The sequence below is a fragment of the Acyrthosiphon pisum genome, chromosome A1 (assembly GCF_005508785.2).
Source record: "Acyrthosiphon pisum isolate AL4f chromosome A1, pea_aphid_22Mar2018_4r6ur, whole genome shotgun sequence".
NCBI classification, from domain to species: Eukaryota; Metazoa; Arthropoda; class Insecta; order Hemiptera; family Aphididae; genus Acyrthosiphon; species Acyrthosiphon pisum.
The window spans coordinates 83,101,436-83,126,186 of NC_042494.1; the positions used below are offsets into that span (position 1 = coordinate 83,101,436).

Genomic DNA, 24,751 nt, shown 5'->3' on the forward strand with positions numbered 1-24,751 from the left:
TCTGTTAATTTTTATGTGCTCGGGAGTCGGGACGGATAATGTCATTTTTGCATGCATTATCGTACATCGCGAGTGATTTTAGAAAACAAATCGTTTCTTCTCATATGTCGAAAATAGTGTAGCTTTGCAAAACACTTGATCATCGCGATTTAAGAATTTCGCATGTCAACCTGTTATATTTCCATCGCACGGGAAATAATTATTACAACACTCAAAGGTGATTGTTGTTTTATTAAGTACGAAAAATGCTCGCATAAATATTTTCCAAGCGACTTTCTAAGAAGCTTAACAATTCTTCGCAAAGTAAAGAACGTCTCGTCATATTGGTATATAGATGTTATACCTGCGCAGTCCTCAGGATTGCAAATACAACACCCACATAATCACAATATTATATCGTATTTCATTTAAATTTCTTAAATTCACCATTGTCTGCAGCGTTCAAAATATTGTAATATAATGACGGTATAGTGGTGTTGACAATTTCGAAATTTTCAAAATGACTCGTCTCTGTCGTCGCGATAATTATATTTTCGGAGAAACGGAAATTAATGGAGTCGAATTAATTCCCTCGTCCGACGATGACGAAACGACGGTGCTAGCGTAGGTGGTGAAATGATAAATATATGAAATTGCATTAAGCCGGTAAACATAAACGGTGTTTATACATTCAAAAATTATGTTGCGCGAAAATCGCGCGCTTCTTAAAACGTGAGATCATGGGCTAATCGCATTTGTATGATGAGAAAAAAAATATTGATATTTACGATTAGTTAGTCACGAAAAAAAATAATTTCGGTCGGGACCGGGAAAATCGTCCCTTCGCGTCGCCGTGGTCTGAACAGTATCATTATTATATATAATAAATACTAGGTATATTATACACAAGGCCAATCATTTGACGGCCATCGTGTGTGAGTACTAAGTACTTGTGTAATAATAATAATAATAATAATAAATATTATTTACGCATGTCCGACGTGGTGGTTCAGCGCGCTATCGTCCCGTCGGCCGTGCACGGTGGACGACGCACCCGCTCCGACGCCCCGCGTGACAACGACGACGGAGATAATCCTGCGCGCAAAGACGCAGCGATAGCGACGACAAGAAAGAGGAGCCACACCATTAATACCGCCGCCGCGTGTGTATTCATATAGAAGCCGTTTAAAACCCCGTGCGGATCGATAGCGTTTTACAACAAAAGACCTCCGCCGCTCATCGTCGTCGTCGTCCCGCCACCGGTCGTGCTCTGCAGTGCGCGCGGCACCGCCGTTCGCGTCCTGGTCCAGGGGTGAGTCCCTCGTTGGGTGATCGGATGGGTGGGTGGAGGGGGATTCCGAGTAAACGGCGGACCCGGTGGTAGGGATCGACGGGCGGTAAGGTAGTCGCCTAAAGGGATTGCCCGTTCGTCCATCCGACGATGCGGAAAAACGGGAACGCGTTGGCTGCGCAGAGTACTCTCTCACTCTATCTCTCTCTTTTTCTCTGGGTGTGCATGCCCGTCTCTATATATCTCCGCCCGCAACCGCCGTTTTCTCTTTTGCCTCTCTCTGTCTATCTCTCTTCCTCTCTCTCCGCCGTCTCGTCAAAGGGTATTTGTACGTAGTGTGTGTGTGTGTGTGTGTGTGTGTGTGTGTGTGTGTGTGTGTGTGTGTTTGTAGTTTAGAGTGTAAAGCTCGCTTGCCCCACCACCTTAGCCTCTTCCTCGTCGATGGAAGGACGGTGCAATGTGGGAGGACAGTACGGCGGCGACACTTTTCCGACAGTAAAACCATCGGACCGTGTTTATCAAAGGCCATATAAGCGCTTTAATACCGCCGCGCCGCCCAAGTTGAAGCGGACGGTCAGCGTCAGCGGACAAAGCATATACGACGACGGTGCGTTACCATGACGATAAAGGACCCCGGAAATGTCCAGCGATTATTATTATTATTATTATTATTATTATTATTATTATTATTATTATAGCGAGTGAGAGAGAGACAATTGGTTAGAGGGAGTGCAGGCAGACGAACAGGAAAGAAACCGTTGTCGTGTCCGAAATAGGACGAAAAAATATATAAATAACGTAAATGCGCCGTTTATGTGTGTGTGGGAAGTCGAATGTTTACAGCGGAGGATAACGCCAGCGTTCGCGTCCCTCCCAGGGCCGTCGTCACACGGTGTCGGTGGGCAGAAAGTCGTCGTTCATTCTTCCTTCGGGGTACTAACAGTTACTGTCGACTGCTTGTTCTTATCCGATCGGACGATATTATCAATAATAAAACGACGACATCATTGGTGTCATCTGTCTCGACCCACATTTCTTACGATTAATTGTCGCGTCGTTATATTAATTAACATCGTCGACTAGGCGGCGGTTTTCCAAGTTTATCGCCATCGATTTTACACAATAAATAATAATATTATGGTCCACCAAGTGGGCCTTTATAGAGTATGTACAATAATCACATATTATAATTGTGTAATAACTAATAACGGATTCAACCGTGACTGGTTTCGATACCAAATCCTTTTACGGATCTATAAGCGAATTTAGTTGCAGTAATATGATCTATATATTATTATATTATATAAACACCTATCCTACGAGTGTGCGTACACGCGCGTGCCATCGTAATATTTTATTATTATTACCATGGTTTTTGCTCATCCGAGATCGTCGCGAATCATTCCTTGTCATACCACCGTAAAGTCGCTCTTGTATAACAAAAACTTTGTCACAGCGGTTGTCGCTCGTCGGCGAGTTGGCGTTTTATTCGAGGGAATGCATTCTGCTCGACTACCGATAATAACTGTTTCGAATCAAAAAAGCTCCGTGTCGTTTATTTTATTTCTATTTTTATTGCGCTGTTGGTCTAACAAAACGTATAAGCATTAGGTGAAGGGTAATTATCATATAATATACTTACGTGTCGCACCGTATTTCTTAAGAGCGGGCGATCGTTATCATGTACGTAACACGTAGGTACGCTGTACTTTTAGCGTTGACTTTCAACTTTCAAGTTTCAATGTTGACCACGCGTTATTATTGCGTGCGAAAATTGACTGCTGGTAGTACATATTATAATAAAAATAAACGGTAATATTTGGGCAAAAAATAACGTGGTTGGAACGTAAAATTTCATGAAATATTTTTTCTGAATTATTTATCTGCATTGATTTTAAAATAAATTTTGTCGGTAAAGTATTTTACCAGAAAACGTATTTCATTTAAAAAGTATTTACTCAGTAACGTATGCGTTTGGAAACTAAACCGTTTATTTAATATTATGTTTGAATCGTATAATTGAAACCTATTTTGTCGAATATAAATATATATGAAAATACGATTCCAAATTAACACGATTTAATAAAAAATACTGTTTCGAACGAATATTTTTCTAACTTGTTATGAACGCCCGTCAAAAATACGATAACTGACAGAAGTATTCAAATGCAACATGATCTGTTGATTGTTATATAGCTTTTATTAAAAATTGATACATAGTTTAAATCATATTATTACCTATATGTTATTATAATCATGGCAGGATTAATACATCTATAGATATTCAGGGGCCGACACTCGGTTGAGACTTGTGGGCCCGCATATCGATAGAAAATAAATACAGTCAAATATATTTGACATGCATAATATTTGCCAAGTATGTTCTCGACGTATAAAACTATAATGATTAATGATAAATAATAATATATAAGATCACTGGAAATATATAATTAGGTTTTCATTATAATACAACAATATGTATTGTTTGCTCGATGGCTAATTATTTGAGTAATTTAGTAGTATACTTTAATAACACCATGTACGCCATGTATACAATATAATTTTATAATAATAATAATATGTTGGAAAGTTTGATATACACACACGACACACACACACACACACACACACACACACGTATGAACACGCATAACATCAAAAGCGTTATTCCAGTTCGGAGACTTCGCCGGTGTGCTTGGAGGGTAAACCCTTATGGTGTCGACATAATCGAATAATTTATGTGGTGGTGGTGGTGGTTGTTTGAGTACGATAATTTGGTCAGTTGTGCGCGCAACCGCGATCGTCATGTGCATAATATTATCGTAATAATATTATGATGTACAAAATAATGGCGTGCGGAAGGGGTGGTGTCGAACGGGATAAGTCGTTTATATTGTAGATATTTAGAATATTTCCACGTAATATGGGCTATTGGCAGACCGCAATGAATATATATATACTAATATGAAAAAACTGCAGCATTATAAATATAACCGCTTCTTTGGACCAAGGTCCTCGCGAGAAGCTCTCCTCCGCGGCGTGCCTTAATCCAAACGCCTTCATGTATAAACATACATTGCACACATAAAGACATAATATTATACTATATTATACTGCAGAGACTTAACTGCGGTTTTATATAGAACGTCCTTGGGTGTTTTTTTTAATATATATTTTTTATTGGCACAGCGGTCAATTATTGTGCGCCGGACCGTGTAATTCTTTTCACTGTACGAGGAAATCGTGACTTGGCCACTTCGGGCCAACTTCGGTTTTCGTTTTACTGTAGATTATTTAACGTAGTATATCATATGACGCATAATTGTATAAAATAATAAATGCATAAGGAAACTAGCAGAACCGATATTTTAATATATACAATATACATATATAGGCAGTCGCGCTATCGTTTGTGTTTGCATCGCATACACTATATATGCTACCGTTATATAATATGACACTATACACTGTATTATTATGTAGCTAGGTACCTAAAAATGCATTACAACTGTAGACGTCAAAATCATTTTTGTCTTCTGCTCTCGCGGTGTAGTAACTATATATTATAATTTATTATGCACTATTATATTATATATATTTAAGCGCAACAATTATGTCTAGCGCACTGAACAAAACTGAAAGTCAAATGCTTCGTGTAGCCGAATTTAGACGGACACGACGTCGTCTATCGCTCTCGGTGGTACAAAATATAATATAATATAATCGTTTTGTTTTCGGCGTCGAGGGAGCGTTGTTATAGAACTAATGGGACTTTAAATTTCGCACTCGACTATACGGTTTTCGTAATTATATAATATAATGCGTGTGTTTATATATATAATATATAAGACGCATATAAACCCGTACATCCCTCGTATAATATATTATATTGCATCTTCGCGGTCGAAAAGAATGACGTGCCGAATTTATGAATGGGCGTCACCCGCGCCCCCAAAAACCGTTTTGCTCTTTAAAACGACTCCTCACGTTTCGAGGTGTAAAACCACGATTTCAACCCTCTTTCATTTTTTTCTTTTCTTTGAAAGACCGTATAATTTTTTAATATATATAAAGTAGAGAGGTGTCCCGCGCTTAAGTCTTTTTTTTCGTATATTTTCGTGAAAGGGAGGAACGTAATTTTTATACCGGAGCGCAATATAATAAAGTAATTATTATTACGTTGAAAATAACATTCTATTAAATGCGGTCCCTAATCAAATTATTATTTTTTTTTTTATTTTTGCCACACGAAACTTTAATAACATACATCAACATCAGTATTACTTGAAATTCCGTTTATTTATTTCATTTTATCTTATTATTTATAGGGTTATAGGGTTGTATTAAAAATAAAAATGATATTAATATTATACAAAATATAAATGTTTATCAAGGACAAATAAAAAATAACTTTTAACACGATAGGTACATAGTGTATAATTTAAAAAAAAATGTAAAGTAAGACAAACAATTTCAAACTGTACCTACACACGTTTTTATATTTTAACATAAAAATGTCCTTCGTTCAAATACGCGCGATAAAATCTAATAACTGCATTATTTTTATTATTCGTGTGTGTTAGAAATGTTTGTTGTCGCTCGTTATTTGTATAATAAACATTGTTTTAACCTTACATTGATTAAAAGTCAACGCCCAGCGCTATATGCAGCAGTCGCAGTACTACCCGTGTGCTTGTGCCAACGGGTGGTGGAGTCCGTTGGTAATCGTACGTAGTATAATATTATACAATATTATTATTATTACTACTATTATGTACACACATTATATTATTAATCCCGTGGGATCTAATTTAATTTTTCACGACCTTTATTTCGCGCTTTTGACGGACTTTCGGTCCCATCAAGCGTTTTCAACAACATAATATAATTATTAACAATACATACGAACACAATCATTGATATTAGGTATTATAATATATAAGTACGCGCTGTTGTAAAAATCTGCACGAATAGTATTTTAAAATTTTAAATACCTCAATCGGCTCAATCATTGTACACGTATAGTTATAAAAACTGTTTCATGTACGATACATTTTAATATATAAATACCTATTCTATATTATTTCATATTTGTATCGTATAATAATGTGGTGTAGTGCACTATAATATTATACATTATTGCGTTAGCAACGAACGAAAATAAAATGCATTAAATATCACGTCGCCGCGTGTGTGTCGTACAATCGCGGTAGTAATACCGAAGACGTCATAATTCCTGAGTATAGCCCATATTATGTACCTACCTATATAATATATATATATATATATATTATTATGTGCAGATCGTGCAGTGAGCTCCGCGCACGGTATCCGATGACTGTTGTTCAGGTATTTGCCTCTTATCAATGACATGTATTTTCGCGTTGTTTCATTACGTTATATACATTAAAAGAATATAATATTTTAATATTGTAGGCCTCTGCTCACCGTACCAGAGTGTTATAGCAATCGCACCATTCGTTTTCGTATCGCGCACGCTGCCGCAAGCTGCTAGTGCTACGTGTCGTGTGTTCTGTTCTGCAGCAGCAGGGACTTAGGCGAAGTCCGTCCGTCATCGTAATTTTTTTTTCGTGCAGAAGCCTGCTAAAATAAATAATAGTTATTATTCTTACTATCGTTATCGTGATTATTGTTGTTGTGGTCCGAACGGGTTTCGTACAATATTTATTTGTGTAAATTCACGTCGGCTAGTGCCAAACAGCGTAGTATATTTATCATCTTAAACGTCAATATTCTATAGATTTTCATAACATACGCGTTTGTATAAACCTTCGTGTTCTAACGTCAACGCAGAAATAATATCATTTTAATAACGACGTTTTCGTTCTACTACAAATGTTGGTAGTTTTTCTTGTTGTATACTTTAATATTATAGATCTCGAGTGTGGTCAATCGTATATTGTTAAACATGATAATGACTTTTTGCATTCGAATATGTTGTAAGAATATGTTAGTTTTCGAAATTAAATTTTAATTTGTTCGCCGCCACCGGTTTCATAATTTCGGACTGCACTTGTCAAGAACTATATGTAATAATACAATATTTACCGTTGTGTTATGTGTGAGATCAAAACAGCTCCATTGTTTAAACGTTTCAAAGAGTCGACCTATTGTTCGAGGCCGTCCATTATTGACGGATAAACTTGTGAAAATTTTTTTTTAATCATGTGCCTACAAAACCGATTGAAGAGAAATCAATATAGCGGCGGCAGCGTCGTGTATTCATATTCGCACGTATAATATGGAGACAAGGAGATACCATTATTACATTTTGTAAATCCCGTTCAAGGTCAAACCGATCCAGTTTTTTTTGGCGCCACCATAGTATTATGGACGTCGATGACGATGACATAAGATACGAATTACTGAGAACATTACAAGTAACACACGCGTTATTGTTATTATTAATATTATTATTGTGTCGAAATCAAAAGTGGTCAAAACCTCAAAATAATATATTTATTACTGCTGTGAATAATAATATTGTATAATATATGGTTAATATTAATAATATTGTATAATATATGGTTAATATTAATAATATTTTACCGCAAATACTGAATATCTAAATATATTATTAATTCCGTCCGTTTCGATGAGAAAACGATTATTATTATTATTATTATTAATCTTAATTATGTCTACAGTCGTACAAATATTTATTTTCCCACCGTGTAACATTACACTTGCGCATAGCTTAGAGCCGCAGCTAATGTGGTATTATAATAATATCAACGTATATCATCGTTCGTCTATAATACAGAATATATAGGTACATAATGTACAACACATGATAATATAGGCCATAGGGTATATCCTATTATAATATGAAATATATATTATATTATGGTAATAATAAAAATGTACAATAGTATAATATTACGTTTGGCGCCTACATAATCGCGTACGTTTTCCATAATCAATCCCTATGTCATAAATAATAATATTGTACCTATATCTATATGATTTTGTTCTATTTTTCGATTTCCTTTTGCATATACATATAATATAAAGATATAATTTTATTTTATCGACGACTTAAACAGATAACTCGGTGTTGTTATTCTTCTCTTGATTATCCGGTCGAATTACAGTTGTTGTGGTAAAGCGCGCTGTCGAACGGACACCGTATACGTTTAAATAGTTAATTTAGGTATATATTTTTATGCACTGGCCACTATACAATGTACAGCGCGCGTATTGGTTTGTTTTATAAAAAGTTCTATGATAATAATTATCATAGAACTTTTTATTATAGGACCATTAACTCGTGCTAAGGGGCGTTTTTTTTTTGCTGCACTCCATCCCTCGCTGTTTTTTTAATCGACGCTGTCGGAAAGCCCAAAATATGAGGTATGTGTGGGCTTATGACCGTCATTCATTAATCACCCGAACGTTACTCTCAGCTCTACAGGTAAATCGCTGGTATTCCATTTCTGTAATCTTTTTTGTATTATCCCTGCAAGGTACCTTTTTCCTATGCGATATTTCGAAACTTTTCCAAATCCTAATACAGCTGCAAGTCGTTTGGTGAAACGTCTAGATTGCAATGTACAATCGTAGACGTTGATGATGCGGTACTTGCAATTCGTATCTTAAACAAATTGATCGTCGTCAAATTACTATACAGGTATATAATCAGATGCGTTTATAATTACGCTTTTATATGATAAACTATCATTATGTGTATAGGTTTACGATTTAAACCATTAAACTACATAATAATATTGTACACTCGACGCGAACGGCGTTTCGATAATAATATAGGTATATAAACATAATATATAACCTAAAGACTAGCGGCAAAGTCGTTATTATTATTTTTTTTTATAGTTGTGTTTTAATGAAATTTTACTATTGAAATCGAAGAAAAAAATGGATGTCACGTATAATGCTAATTGTTTTAACGAGCTGTATTAATGATATATTATTTTCTGGACTAACCTAGGCCTTGATCACAGTTTGATTACATTGAACTGTAAATCGATGACTGTATCGTATGTATATATTTTTATCTGCGATATTGCAGTTTGCAGGGTCCAATACCTGCAGTATATTTATATAGCGATACTACAATATATATGCATATAATACTGATTATAGATAATTGACAATGTGATATTAAGTGATAATAAAAACATAAGCCTATACCTATAAATGTCAGTACCTCTATATTGTTATTAATATATACTAACGTTAACTGTAATGATATTTCTATGATTGTGCTTGCGGTTACATGAGACAACGATGATTCCATATCAACTATACAATAGACTCGTTTGTGTTGTGCAGCGTGTGGATAAACCACCATATTTATGGGCTTACAAAAAGTCATGATAATATCGCGATAATGTATAATTTTTTTTTAATAGCAAACGTCTTCTTCGTTCAAATATATTACATTAAATGTATAAAATAATACGTAGTTATTAAAAAAAATGCTGATGTATAAAGAATAAAGAAATCAAGAACAAGATGTTATATTATAATTTCGTTTGAAAAATTAAATCCGGTCAAATGCAAATACTAAATAGAGACCAGCTCTTTCAATCATATAATATAAATATATCATTTATAAACCAACTGTGTGATAAGGATAACACAATGAATCAAAATATATTCATTTTCCTATTTCAAACCTTGTTTTAAGTTTAAAAAACTTGCGATAGTTAATATATATAATATATATTGATAATTACCCTCTAGCTTTTCACTTTTCCCCTTCTTAATCCCAGAGACTTTAAATACTGCACACGGTTATTTATAATAATTTTTTATTTCGGCAAGTTTTTAATATTATTTTATAAATATTATGTTTTTCTCGACACTGCAGCAATAAAAATCCCATCGACGAGATTTATTTTCCGGTATACAATTCATAATGTTTACACTGGTGTATATATACAATATACATACATATTATTTATCGATTGGTAAAAGATAAAATGCGTTAAGCTATAATTAAAGGCAAAAGGCATGGGTGTATTTTAAACAAGATGGCCGACTGTTTCAGCTTTCGAACTCACAGCACGTGAAGTGAAAAAGACGAGTTTTACACATTTTACTTGAAAATTTTGACTTTGCTCTCGTCTCCTAAAAAGTATAAAACTGTTACTTGGTATTACCGCCTTTTTCCTTTAATCAGTCATTATGTTATTTGGTGGTGATAGAGTCGTACAAATTTGTAGGTAATCGATTTAGTAAGATAGAAAATATATATAAATAATAAATATATAATACAATATACCGAATAAACGGCTATAAATGTATAATGATAATTTAATAAAATGCGGGAACCGGTTTTGTACGGTAAATGTTTGCTGTATAGGTATGGTATTGGTAATATAGCTGAAAGTATTCGTAGTATTTTTGCCGTCGCCTCAATGGCGATCGGCAGAATGCAGTTTTTGTTTCATCCGATGACAATAATCCTGTTGTCGTTCCAGAGGAAGAGAGACAGAAATGGAGTTTTTTCGTTTCATTATTTTTTTTTTTTTTTCTTCATTCGAGTAGGTCGAGAAATGAAAATTATTGCGTCCTTATTATTTACCCACATCTAAGAATAGTTGTGCGCTTGAGCAATAGCAGCGGCAGAGTATAAAAAATGTTTTTTTTTGAAAAAATGCCGTCTCGTCTGGAAGTTAATCGCCAGCTCGTTTCTATACGAGAACCGTGTGAACCCATAAATTTCATGTTGGCCAGCAATTGTAATTCCATTGTTGCTTTGACCAATTGAATATTTGAATTTGTTTTTTAAAAAATTCAGTGCCATATTATTAATACAGAGTCGTTTAAAGAGCCGCCGATGGTGTTTATCTTAGGTGAATCGCACGGTTCTTCGATAATTGTAGATACCTATTACTAGCGATTTTGTAATAATCCGTGATGACAGCGGTAATATAGATACGGATACGAGATTTTACCAAATAAAAATGTTGAATAATCGTAATACCTGACTTTTCCATGAACATTTGAGTGGGTAGTTGCTTTGTTATAGAAAACTAAAGAAAACAATATTATTATTAAGCATTAATTGTTAAGTAAAGAATATTTGAAGAAGAAAAAAGTTCGAGTAAAATATACCTTTTGTGTTTAAAGACACACGAACAACGCGCGACAAAGAACGTTATAGGATAATGTTCTTTGTACAATTATTTTAATTTCTTTATTATTTTCGTGTCAGTCAATTCTTTTTTTTTCATTTCACTCCGCATAGTATAATAAAGGAGGTTTTCGTCTAAAAGCCGATTACGTTTTTAAGTATATTATTATCATACTTTAAAGGTATTAGGTTTTCTTATAGAGTATCACGGGGCGCTTATTTTATGCAACACAAATACAGTACTAAACATAATGCGATTTTCATTTTTCTATACTTAAAATTTGATATTTCAAGAGTCGTAAACAACATTTTGTTTTTATTAAATTACTGTACAATTACAGCACAGACATTTTACCTTTAAAATTTAAACTTATATCATTAAAATAATATAAACGCGTTAATCACTAATTATTCATTATTGTACACTATAATTTCGTAATTCGCTTTACCACCCTTAATTAATTTTTTACTACACACTACAATATAGGCGTACGTAAAAATATACCAAGAAAGCACTGTGTACTAATACCTATATTATATTATTATTACTTATTGTATATATTGTATTTTTTTATAGCTTTTACAAAAAAATTCTTCCCTCTGTCTCTGTTATCTGCATCCTCCATACTTGCCAACTTCCGTTTCCTCCACTTGGTTCAAATCTCCCTTTACCCAATCTAACCAGCGCTGAAGTGGTCTTCCTCTGGGTCGTGTTTTATTTAATTTTACTAGATTACTTTGTGGTGCTTATTTAATAATAGACAAAATTCCTTATTAATAATAATAAGTTATTATAATAATAAAAAATATATTGAACATAATGTTCTAAAACACGTTATTTTTACTGACTTAAACTTGAATAATTTACAATATTAAAACATTTAATAATTAAACGCAGAATCCACAAATACCATTATAATAACCAAACCTAAGCCTTTTGGTGAAGTGCTCATTCGACTTGATGAACTATTTTAGTTCTTTTTAGATAAATTTCGTGCGTTTAGGTTTTTCGATTATTTTTCTCTTCTTCTCTTTTTTTTATTTGTCATAAAACTTTCTGTTTAACTTGTATTCACTTTTTTGTTTTATTTTTATTTTTTTTTATGTTTTCGTTTGGCCTCATCTCAGCCCGTTCGTAGCATCCAGCTAAATCGTCACGCGTTTGCCAACGGCGTAATACGAGTACAGAAAGGGTTATATGTACATGAGCCAGCTTCTCAGATGTACCCGTTGTCGGAGGAAGATAGCATGACGTCCCCAGGTATGTTTTCTAACAGAAAAAAGAATATAGTCTTAGGAGATACAATATTTAGGAACTAGGTTTACGCGTGTACTCGCTCCTCATAACATAATATAATATATTCCTATATATAAATATTTAATATTTTGTGCGGACAACACATGATTGAACACGATGTAAGGTCAACACATTCGACTTCTTACGTCCAATGACCTCATCCGCATCATCACCATCATCATCGACATCATTGTTACGAATATGACACAGACTAGTTTTGCCGTGTAAAATATCGTATAGGAGTATTATATGTATAGTCAAATATGTAGTGCCGTGACAATTCTCGTTATTTTCGGCTCGGCGGCGCAACAATGTATATAATATATTTATAATCAGATTATCTAATCCGACATATTATTATTATTACGAAGATATTATTTACCTTATTATTAGTTGTTACGTAGGCTACGTATTAACGTAGGTATATATGTATAATTTTAGGTTCCTGTCTATATACATTATACAGACACGGTGTGGTGTCTTATTGCAGTTTCTACTCGTTACATAGGTAATGATAATTATAATAAGCATCGCGAAATAATTGTGTAGGTGTTTAATGTGTTCTGTACGCGTTATAATATTTCTGCCTCGATTATTGTAATATAGTAATATGAGCGACCGACCTAAATGTAAAGACATTATTGATTGCACGTAAGACTATTGTTTTAATCTGCGTTACAGCTGCGAAATCGTCCAAAGTAAAATATATAATATTATTATAACGATGGTAGGTACCAGGGACGGATTGGAATTTCGGACCAGCCAGGGAAAATACTTTTTACCGGCCCACTATTTGTTGGGAGATTGGGGCAATTGGCAAGTGTACCATACTGAAGATAGTGATTTTTTTTAGTATATTAAAGGGTAGTCTACTGTAATCAGTGTTATTATAAAGTCAACCTTTAACAATAAAATGTAATAATAAAAATAATAATAATGGAATGACATTAGTATTACCTACATAATATAAATGTTACATAATAGAATGTAGGTAATTTTATATTATATATTATCAGTTTTACATTATCGATATAAAAAAATAACGAAAATACAATTACAATATATTATTCAATCGTATTTGATACCATTTAAAAGTAACACATATGATGCGTGGGTGTGATAAATCCTTGTACTAAATTATTGATTTTGAGTTAATTTAGTCAGGTTAAAACAAATACAAGCTAGTATTGGCGTATTGCTATCATTACTCTAAAAATAAATCTATAATTATTATACTAGGATGGGTATTAATGAGTTTAAAAGTTAAAGTTAAGTTAAGAACTGAGTCTAAAAAAAAACATTAATTTGACCAGCCTTGTTATTAAATCGATAAATCATAATTTATACTTATAGATAAATATTATCTAAAATTTTTAAAAGTATTAGTTGAATATCACACTAAAATAGTTTAATGTATATTTTAATATTAAAAAAAATTAAATAGGTACTTATTGCATTAAAAATTTTGCAAAATATGTTGTTTCTCTCATTCTCTATCAATAAAATATATTGTATAGATTATTGTACTTTGTACAGTAACAGTTTAATATTTTAAATTATTAATATATTATTATTATAATAACAAAGTTCAGCTAAAACTCACTTTGCTATTCTAAGACTTGAAAAATTATTATATTGCCTTTGCTTCTAAAAGTAGTATTTTTTTATTTTTGTCTTAAATTTTTTCAGCTCCTCCTTTTCGTTTTTGCAACTATTACTATTGTAATATAAAATATTTTATGAATTTTTCCTAGATAAGTACTTAGTAATTTAATTTTAAAATTAACTAAATTGTGCTGAACTGCCAAGTGCTGATATCGAGGTTTTGAATGATGATTGATTCTTAAATATAAATAATATAAATTTCAAATACAAATATTCTTATTAGGTATTCATATTAAGGACCCGCGTCCGACTTGTATCGTCAAAATTCGTCGTCATTACCCGCAACCCACCGGCCATATGATCGACGTCAACCCGAAAAACCCATTATTTATAGATTTTACTGTCCACGGAAGTTGATTTTTTGATTACAGTTATTGTTATTACTTATTGATAATTAATATTATTATTCAGTTTCTGTTGTAGACGTTGTATACTTGTGTTATTATTACACTTGTATTAAATCATTGAATGAATAATCTATAATCAATGGTAATATCTATTAATTAATAGATTATATTTACGTCTACCTACTATTTACTATTTATACGCGGCCCATCGGGAATTTCCCGATTTCCTTATGGCCCAACCGTTCCTGGTAGGTAACTACTATACTTTGGATTTCTGGTCAGACTGCTTTTTGTTGAGGACGTAAGAACTAAGAACCGTATATGATATTACAATATCCTGTATTTTAATGTTTACGCGAAACGCGGAATGAAAAAGATTAAACACAGTTTGAGAATTGAGATTGAGATTTATCGAATCCCGTGATGATTCATAGTCCTACCTCTGCGTATGCATATTACATGTTTACAATCGTATACTGCGAAATATAATATATTATTATATATACGAACGGTATGTGTGTGTGTGTGTGTGTGTGTGTGAACACGTCACGCCGGTATGGTGTTTGAATTTTTATTTGTTTTCGAGTTAAAAGTTTATTATTTTTCAAATTTCAAACAATTTCGAATATATTCGTATAATATTAACAAGGAAAAATTTTTATTTTATTTTTTTTTTGTAAATAACGTTTAACGAAAAAAAACTACCGTTGTGTTACACACATTATCGCTATATAATATTATATTTGTCGTAGATAGGTATACAACAAACGAATTCAACTTTTGAATATTTGTTTTTATTTTTTATTTTGAAGTATGTGTGCACATACCGTTCCGTAATAAACATTTTCGTACTGCACACCTATATAATAATAATATAAATAATAAATCATTATTATAATATCCATACGCGAGGTTCTTTCCATTTTTTTCCGAGAACTATTTTTGTTTTCATCAAATAATAATTACTTTATAGCGTTTACTGCACTGCAACATCACGTCGACGTCGTTGCCTTATATGATGTGTAGGTATAAAATATAAATATATAATATTAATATTACATAATATACATTATGCCTATACGGAATTTTTTCTTCGTCGGAATGCGGTCGAATGTAATTTTTAAAGACACCGCATATAATATAATATTAGGTATACAGCGACGGGGTGTATGGGTGTTCCCATGTTGCTGTGCAGGGTTGAAAACGTGTGATTAATTTTAAATCGAAAACGATACGGCTATCGTATCACGTGCGGGATACAATTTTTCGATTACCCATCATTTTCTTTTTCCCCGCTCACAAATCGAACATTCGCCAGCGTAGGCCGTAGCTGCGGATTTTGGATTGCGCGGCTATTATACTATTATATTATATATGGTAACATTGTATAATGGTCAACAATGATCGCCCGCGTATTTTTGAAATACACGTACTTACATATTATATTATTATATTTTCGATCTTTCAACATACGGCGGCCGTTTATATATATCACGTCGTCGTCGTGTACGTGTCTCGGTTCGGAGGAGCCCCGTCGGACCCGTCATCGTAAGGTTATGAGTTTATAATATATTACACGTATATAATATGATGAGACGGGGCCGAGGCATGGTCGGCGGAGGTGCAGGTGCGCACGATGAATCACACCGGTATAGAGTCGCCCAGGACTGTATACTGTATAGGTATACGATCTCGCACGCACGCACACTCATTTATACATTTTATACACAGAGAGACGTATTTCTCGGAACAGGCGTGTTCAATGGGGTGGCCTTATATACTATAACGATACGATAAATGTATAATGTACGCACACATTCACACGCACACATCACGACGCGTTGTTGTCCATTGATATCGGCTTAGCGCCGTCCCTATATTTATATTAAAATGTCTTTGGTGCGCGGGGCAACGAAATTCGTCTCGAAATCCGAATTCACGCTGTATAATATAACTACAGCTACGTCCGCCACTTATATTCTACCGATAGTCGTTTTCCGTTCCGATGAGCTCGACAATGCACCGCCACGGGCAAAGGTGCGCAGGTCACTATATTACTATTATTATTATTATTGATGATTGATTATAATTCTATTCGCGTGAATGAAATAAAAGCAAACTCATAATCATAAATACAATTTAAGAAACACCTATAGGTGGAGGGTGGTACTGTGGTACTACATCTGGTATAGGTTAGGTTAGTAGTTAATAACAAAAAAATGAATTCAACGTGACCGATCGTTGTCGTCGAAAGAATAAAAACAATATTATATAGTTATATCAGTGGCGGTTTTGGGGGTGAGGCAAGTGAGGCACCGCCACACTTGTAATTTTCAGAAAAATAAAAAATATTTGTTTCTTTAAATTTTGTATTATTTTGAATTTTGAATTTTAATTTATATAATTCAGACATTAAATGATTTAGAATTTAAGTTTAATAAACAGCAATATTGAATATTATTTTTTTGTGTAGAACTTGTACAGTTATACTACCTACAAATGCGAGAATGGCTGCGCGTCACTGTAACGTAACTTATGAGCTATTATAGCCGTTTCCAAAAAAACGTATATATAACTGTTATATATACGTTTTTTTACACTCGACGATAAAATATAATGTACAGCGATATTCAATATTACGTATACTCACGTTGTGCAGTAAGAAATCCGCACAAAGAGTGGTTTCCCCTCTAAACCATATCGTCGACCAAATATCATGTTTTCTGATTACACGTAATCGTTACGAGTTAGTCTCTTATTCAAAATGTTTAGTAATAAGATAAAATATTTACCGAATTATTGCTTTAACATGAACTTAAAATGTTTTCGTAAACTATAAACTGCAGCGATGCAGTTATGGTGCATATTGTCGAAACGTTCTATTTTGCAAATACATAATATAATATTTGATGTGAATGAGAATGTACTTAAATCGTTCTGGATTAAATATTGTTACTGCAGTTAAAGTCTGATTATTATTGTTTCGTGGAACGCGTCCTTCTATACAATATTATGGGATTTGAAAGGTAACGTAATATAATACAGCGTGAAACGCGATCGAATCTGGTAAATATACGGTGAGAGGGGTGCTTCACATCACGTTTCATTATCCGTATTCGTCATTTCCTGGAATACGGTAACCTCCACCACCCCCGCACCAACAAGTCGATTTTGATACAATTTCCAGGCATTTTGAAATACACATTATTATCGTGAAGTCCTGCAGCATTGTACATATTGCGTATCGCGTTGTAGTGGAGTGTAGTGATGAACAAAATAGTAAACTACATAATATTATTATTATTATATAGTAACAAATATATAGCTTGGTAAACATTTTCGGTGATTTGCTCGATGCCGCCGCCGCGCCTCGGCGTCCGTCCGAATGAATGGGGGACGTTTTTACGATCGTGTAAACAAGAGACCGTTTTTCACCCCGTCCAATTGTCGTGCCGCTCTCAGGTATATAAAATGGTGTGTGCGTGTGTGTGTCAAAACGGATTTTGTATAATATGTATACGACGACGATTTACTACAATAGTAATAATAATAATAATAATAATAATTATTATTATTATTATCGTATATTCGTATCTATATTCTATATACGGTTCATCTGACCAAGGGACACGGTGTGGTGGCGGCCGCGGCAGTGACTGCGACCGGTACATGTGGCAACGTCGCGAGTAACCTACAAGTTACCTGAAAAAAAAAACACCGCCGATCCATTGTGGACGCCAAACCGGTTTTCGTTCCGGACGACACCTGTACACCGCCTACATTTCGTATTTTACACACACACTCGTGTCTCTCGTATACACACTCACACACGCGACAACAAAACGTAAATTAAAATATATACGTATAATATCCTTTTGCTTTCTCACGATCCCAGGACAACACATCCACACACATACAAAAACGATGACGACGACGAAGAGTTGACGACAGTCCGTACGAATACAGCTCGATGAGCTCGCTGCTCCCCGGGGATGTTAACATGTAGTATAAATTATAATATCGTTTGTCGTGTGATTTTTATTACTTTTCATCCTGTTGTCGATCGACTGTTCAATCACATCGAGTAATCGTAACTAATGTGTGATTAGATTGATGGACTACCGAATTCAGCTACTGTTCTAATTTTATAATTAAAACCTAGCACGGTTTCATTTTAAATATTTTTCGGTAACGTATTCGGTTTTTCAACGATTTTCCGCGCCGACCTAACGATAACGTTGTACAATACCTCGTACTGTCATAGATTGTGCGTGCATAGAGGCTAGGAAGGGGGTATAATATTGTTATAGGTACTATTGTTATTATAACCGCTGCAGTTACTGCAAGTCTGTTTCTTCGTTGGCGGTGTCTCTAGCTAGGGCACTATAGGGAAAGAATAATAAGTGTATAATAGTATTATTATTATCTTGAGTGAATAGTGGATAAACTGGTTTGACGAACATCATCGTCAGCGGGACTGCAGCTTGTTTATCATTGTTGTTGCCCAACGGATATATCGCATGTGTATGCATATACAGAGGGACGTTATCGAGAGGAAACAATTACTATTATTGTTATCATTTTTTAGCATTTCTAGGATAGGATATTATCTTGTTTACACGCCGTTACAGGTTCAGTCGCTTGTCTCCTGGCTAGCCGTCACCGTTCTTATGCGTACAATCGTATTCAAATCTAAGACTTCAAAATGCACCTCCCCCGTCTCCACACACTTACTAATGAACAAAATAAAACGAACGAAAGAATAGGCCGTACCGCATACAGAATGAATGGCTATTATGTGTCTGCAAGTACATTATGCATGTGTGTGTATGTGTACAAATCATGTAAATGTGCTATTGCCAGCGAAGTTAGGTTAATGTATGAGGCGTGGTTGTCTTTAAACGCTGTATATACAGAGTGATTCATGATTGCTATTACGTTTAAGATAATATATTTATACATTTATAGTACCTGCTTGTAATAAAAAAAGATAAATACGAAAATATTATCGACAAAATATATTGATCTGTAGTCATAATCTGATATTATGAATTACACATTTTTATGTATTTAAAAAAAATAAAATAATATCTATGGAGTTAATGTTTATTTTATGGGAAAAAGTTAGTACCTAGTTTTGCTATTTGCATGTTTTTTTACGGGTAAATGATTCGTACCAGTGGAATGTACATACAAAAAAGGTACAATCGATAGAATTTGCAACCCAGACGCCCAGTACATATTATTTAGTTGTACGACTTCAATTAAAATGCAATAAAATAAAATAAATAATATATGTGGGTCAGTAAGCAGCAAGCAGTGTATAGTATATTATACTATATTGTATCGTGAAGTTTTCCTTTCTATTGCGCACGACGTGCTACTTGTATGTATTTCAGTAAATGCAATTGCGCAGATAAAATAGCATGGGTAATATGTTAATATATATTATATAATAATTATCAGAATAAAATATAATTTCGATTTTATTGTAATCTGCAGGTAAAGCCCGTCTGTCCATTATATAATATCGTTTGTCTATATATTCGTCTCAAAATGCATTCGGTCTTTTGTGTTTTTACCTACATTTATCGCATAATACAGTCGTATTCTGGTGGTGTACCTGCCGATATCGTGGTGTTTTCGATTTAGCGGGGCTTTATTTTTTAGTCTAATAATATGATACGATTAACGCGTGTCGTATTACAACGGTATATAAAATACCTAATAAATAATAGACGTACTCGTAAAAAGATTACAAAATTACGAATTTAATTCTCGACAACGACAGTCATTTCACTTCCGAATACGATGGCAAAACACTATTTCAAAATAAATAATTTATTTGTATTGTTCCGGAAATTAAACTCGATAAACACACAGACACATATTATGTTTCTTGAGAGTCTTCCCTCTTGTGTACACACACACACACACACACACATAAATAATATCTAAGTGTATGTTAAACTTGTTGCGAACGTCGTTTTATGTGTTTGTTTATTAAAACTGTGCCAGCGGTGGTGGTCGGATCGCCGCGGCACCGTACGTATAACGGTCCGTGAGAGGAAGGCGGCCCGCACGAATCCAGGAGACCGTGTAGCTTTGGCTGGTTCTCCGCGGGGCGTAACCGTATAAATATATGTATAATCTATTATAATATACATGGATACAACACACATTATGTAAATTTTACGCATTATATTCCGAAGCGGTGTCTCCGGCGCACGCACTGGTTTCGATAAATTCGAACGGCGGCGGCGTAGAGCGGTAGTAGCAGCTATAGGCATATATTATATATATATATATATATATATGTGTGTTATAATGTAGTTGTGTTGTAATCGTATGCAAATCAGGATGCCGGAGAACCACCAATTTAGGTATTAATAGTGATTATTATGTAGGTCGCGCGAATCGCGAGGGACTTGGGACCTGTGAGAGATTATAATATATATGTTTAGACGTTATTCTTATTCTCGTAGGTACCTGCAGCGCACGCTCTCAGCACCTTAGGTTAAAAATCTACTGAGGTTGAAAGCTTTTGTCACTTAATATCGTATCTTGTCTTCTTCGTTGTAAACATAATACATATATTATCATTATTATCATATTGTTACTGCGTCGTTGTCATTATTTTCGATCCTTGTTAAAAATTTATCTGTAATATACGTGCTCTGACGAAGACAGACGCGGGGGCGGTGATGTGATGGCCCATACTCCAGTGTTTGTACCTCAAAATTGCTACGCCACCACCACGGGGAAGGCTGTACCAAAAATTATACCGAATTTTCAAAATAATTAATAATACGCAGAACGGTAGGCAAAGCTTCAGCACTCCAAACATCCTCCCTAAATCGGCCCTTGGACGTACATATAATATTGTATACAATATTATATAGTACTACATTTCTAACCAGTTCCATTCTCCATCTGTCCAAAAATCTGTCTGTTTTGACAATTTATTTTGATTATTATGAAAAGAGCAACCACTCGCGTTTGTGGTGTTTACACTTTATAATTGCTATGATTATCGCCCATAAAATTGTCCTTAATGGCGATTTTTTGTAGGAAAAAGACTGTAGGTGACCCCCAAACAGTAAAATAATGTTAATTTGAATCTGCACGTTCGTTGTATATTTAATTTTGTTATATGTCGGATTCTCTGGTTAGAATGTGTCAATCCGTTGAAATTCGATTAGTATTATTAACGCGTCACTTGATATATAATATTATAATATATTCATGTTTATATTTTCTGTTTCAAAAGTTATGATATTATTTATGCATAGCGGATGCATGCAATTATAATGATAATTATTGTATCGAAGAAATATACCGCACTCGCGTATCATTTTTCTGTATACCTACCTAGTATTCAGTTTGATCACTTCGATATATTGTAAATGTACTTTTTACTCGAAACACTCATATTTTTCAAGGTTTTTCGTATGATTAATGGTCTTTAACGTGTCGCGTTTCATATACGTATAGAACATTTTTTCAGCTCTGAAATAGGTTTTTTTATTTCGTTAACGCACGCTTTTTTTCTCAAGTGCCAAAAACAATTATTGTAATATCTTTGGGCCTCCCCGAGACCAACGTATATTCATGATACATATATTATATATATATATATATATATATACATATAATATGTGCGTTCGTGTGTGTGTTATGTATGTAATACACAGTGGGTCTGCTCCGTCTGCTCCGTCTTCCCGCTGGTCAAGTTAATTATACAATTTGGCACACGTTCTCCTCGTCGTTGGCTCCGATCCTCCGGGAGTGACGACTTTTCTGCCGAAACTATTTTCATTCGCCGCCTTCGCCGTTCATTCATGGCGTCATCACGTATGGTCGTATCGTTTTTTCCTCCGTCTTTTTAGCCAGGTCATTATAATATTATGTGTAAGTTTTATATTTTTATTATCATTCCTTTCGGTGCTTTTAGAACTTTTCATTCAAGGCAAAGCGTACGTACAACATAAACTCTAAACACGCAACACGCCTACTCTTGTATCCAAATGACTTTTATTCCCACTAGTTTTTGTACTAAGCACTTATTCATAATACTATTATATACATCAACTTATAATATATAAGTACGGATCTTTACGAATTTTTTAACAATAATAAATATAGGTACTTACTTACAGTGGCATATACGCTTCAAGTATGATATCGAAAAAAATTTAAATATATATTTACGCACGTGTGGCAATCACATAATACTATTAATTACTATATTTAAACATTAATTTATCGTTTATTTTATATCAATATCCGTTCGCAATATAAATATTGTTCGTTTTTAGCTCACGATTAGTGCGTCAAATATTACATCATTAAGTTTTTTCAGTTGCCGTGTATATAGTATATTAATATAATTTATTATTATAGAATACGTCCGAAACGATGTTTAACCATTGTTATTATTTATGAAACGTATCTGTACATTTCCAGTAATATCTATGATATGTACATGCAATATATAATATTATTAATCGATACAATTTGTTCTCATGTGCCTGAAATAATTATTACCATGTACTCGCTTGCACATTTTAGTTTTATACACGATTCAGAAGTATTACAATTTCAAACATTTATAATAGGCAGTAAAAGTTAAAAATTTACATCCAAGCCACCTTCGACAAATTTTAAATTATATTTAAACTTTATGAATAACTTTTGAAAATATTACCACCTACCTTTATATTTTGTTTAAGGTTTGAATTAATATATTTCACACTGAGGTTTCGATGCAAGCACAATGCAAATTAATAGTTTTTAACCCAACAAATTGCCATAACGTGTAGGTAGGTAGGTACTTACAATTTTTTAGATTTTAGAAGTAAATAATAGCTCAAAAAGAGTCGCAATATTTCAAAAATCGTATAGTGCATAGAAATTGCAAATATAAAAATTTAGTGAAAATGTCATATATATTCGATTATTTTTTTTAGAGTTACACTAAAACAAAATAAATTTTTTTCAAAAACGGGTTTTGCCTAAAAATCCCAGTTTTTCCTTAATTTTTTTTTTTTTAGATTCTGAGTGGAACGATGAATGTATTGATTTTACAATGATGTGTGTTTTTTTTTATTTTTTTTTATTTTTTTTGTGTCTGTTTACACGATAAGTAGTCGAAATAATGCTTCGATTTTCAACTTCAGTATCTTGTTCAATTGGAAAGTGAATATCGTTGGTACATTGAGGAGGTCAAAATTCCCAGTAATTTTCAAAAGCGCCGTGAAAAACAAAAGAAAAATTAAGGAAAAACGGGAATTTTTACGCAAAATCGATTTTTCACAAAATTGAATTTGGTTTTTGGTGTAACTTTAAAAAAAAGTACCGTAGATACATGAAATTTTGACTGAATGTTTATATTAGCATTTTCTATACACCATAACATTTTCAAAATATTTTGACTTATTTTGAGCTCTTTACGGACATTGTCAGTTTTCATTTTTTTTTGAATTTTTTTTCTAAAAATATCAATAAAATTTTATTTGTTGATTAAAAAAGGTTAAAAATTTAATAAAAGGCTCCTAGTATATTGTTTCAAAAGCAGATGAAAAATATTAAAAATCCTTAGTCACAGTTTTTTTTATAAGCATTTAAATTTCAAAAATTGACAAAATATGGAAAAATCACGAAAACTAGCAAATTATTTTGAGTTAAGAATTCGTAAAAATTTTTCTTTTTAAATCTAAGATTTTAAAATGTAATACAAGATTCCTTATAAGATTATCTACCTTTATCAAACAAAAAATATCTGTAAGAAAGTCAAATTAAATTTTTTTATGATCGTTTGAAATTCAATTTTTTACAACATTGGATATTCACTCGATTTCTCATGTAGCGATTTCCTTATTTTGTTGTAATTCAAAAACGAATAACTGTAGATAAATGAACATTTTACTGAATGTTTATATTAGCATTTCCTATACACCATACAATTTTCAAAATATTTTGACTCTTTTTGAGCTGTTTACGGACATTTTCAATTTTCAATTTTTTTAGTTTTTTTTTCTATAATTAGT

General features: G+C 33.4%; 1 protein-coding gene across 6 annotated transcripts in view; it reads left to right on the forward strand.

The window, feature by feature from the left end:
• LOC100160350 (transcriptional enhancer factor TEF-1) overlaps window positions 1-24,751 on the forward strand; it is an 85,737-nt gene that overhangs the window by 23,803 nt on the left and 37,183 nt on the right. For 2 of the 6 annotated variants that reach the window (XM_003245018.4, XM_008185635.3), the window contains exon 3: window positions 12,522-12,654. The exons of 2 other annotated variants lie outside the window; for them this stretch is intronic. In XM_003245018.4, the coding sequence (XP_003245066.1) occupies window positions 12,615-12,654 (40 nt within the window). In that variant the 5' untranslated portion in view covers window positions 12,522-12,614. Of the gene's footprint in view, window positions 1-6,361; window positions 7,672-12,521; window positions 12,655-24,751 lie in introns of those variants that run through there. 2 more of the 6 variants (XM_008185634.3, XM_003245016.4) reach the window with 2 other exon arrangements.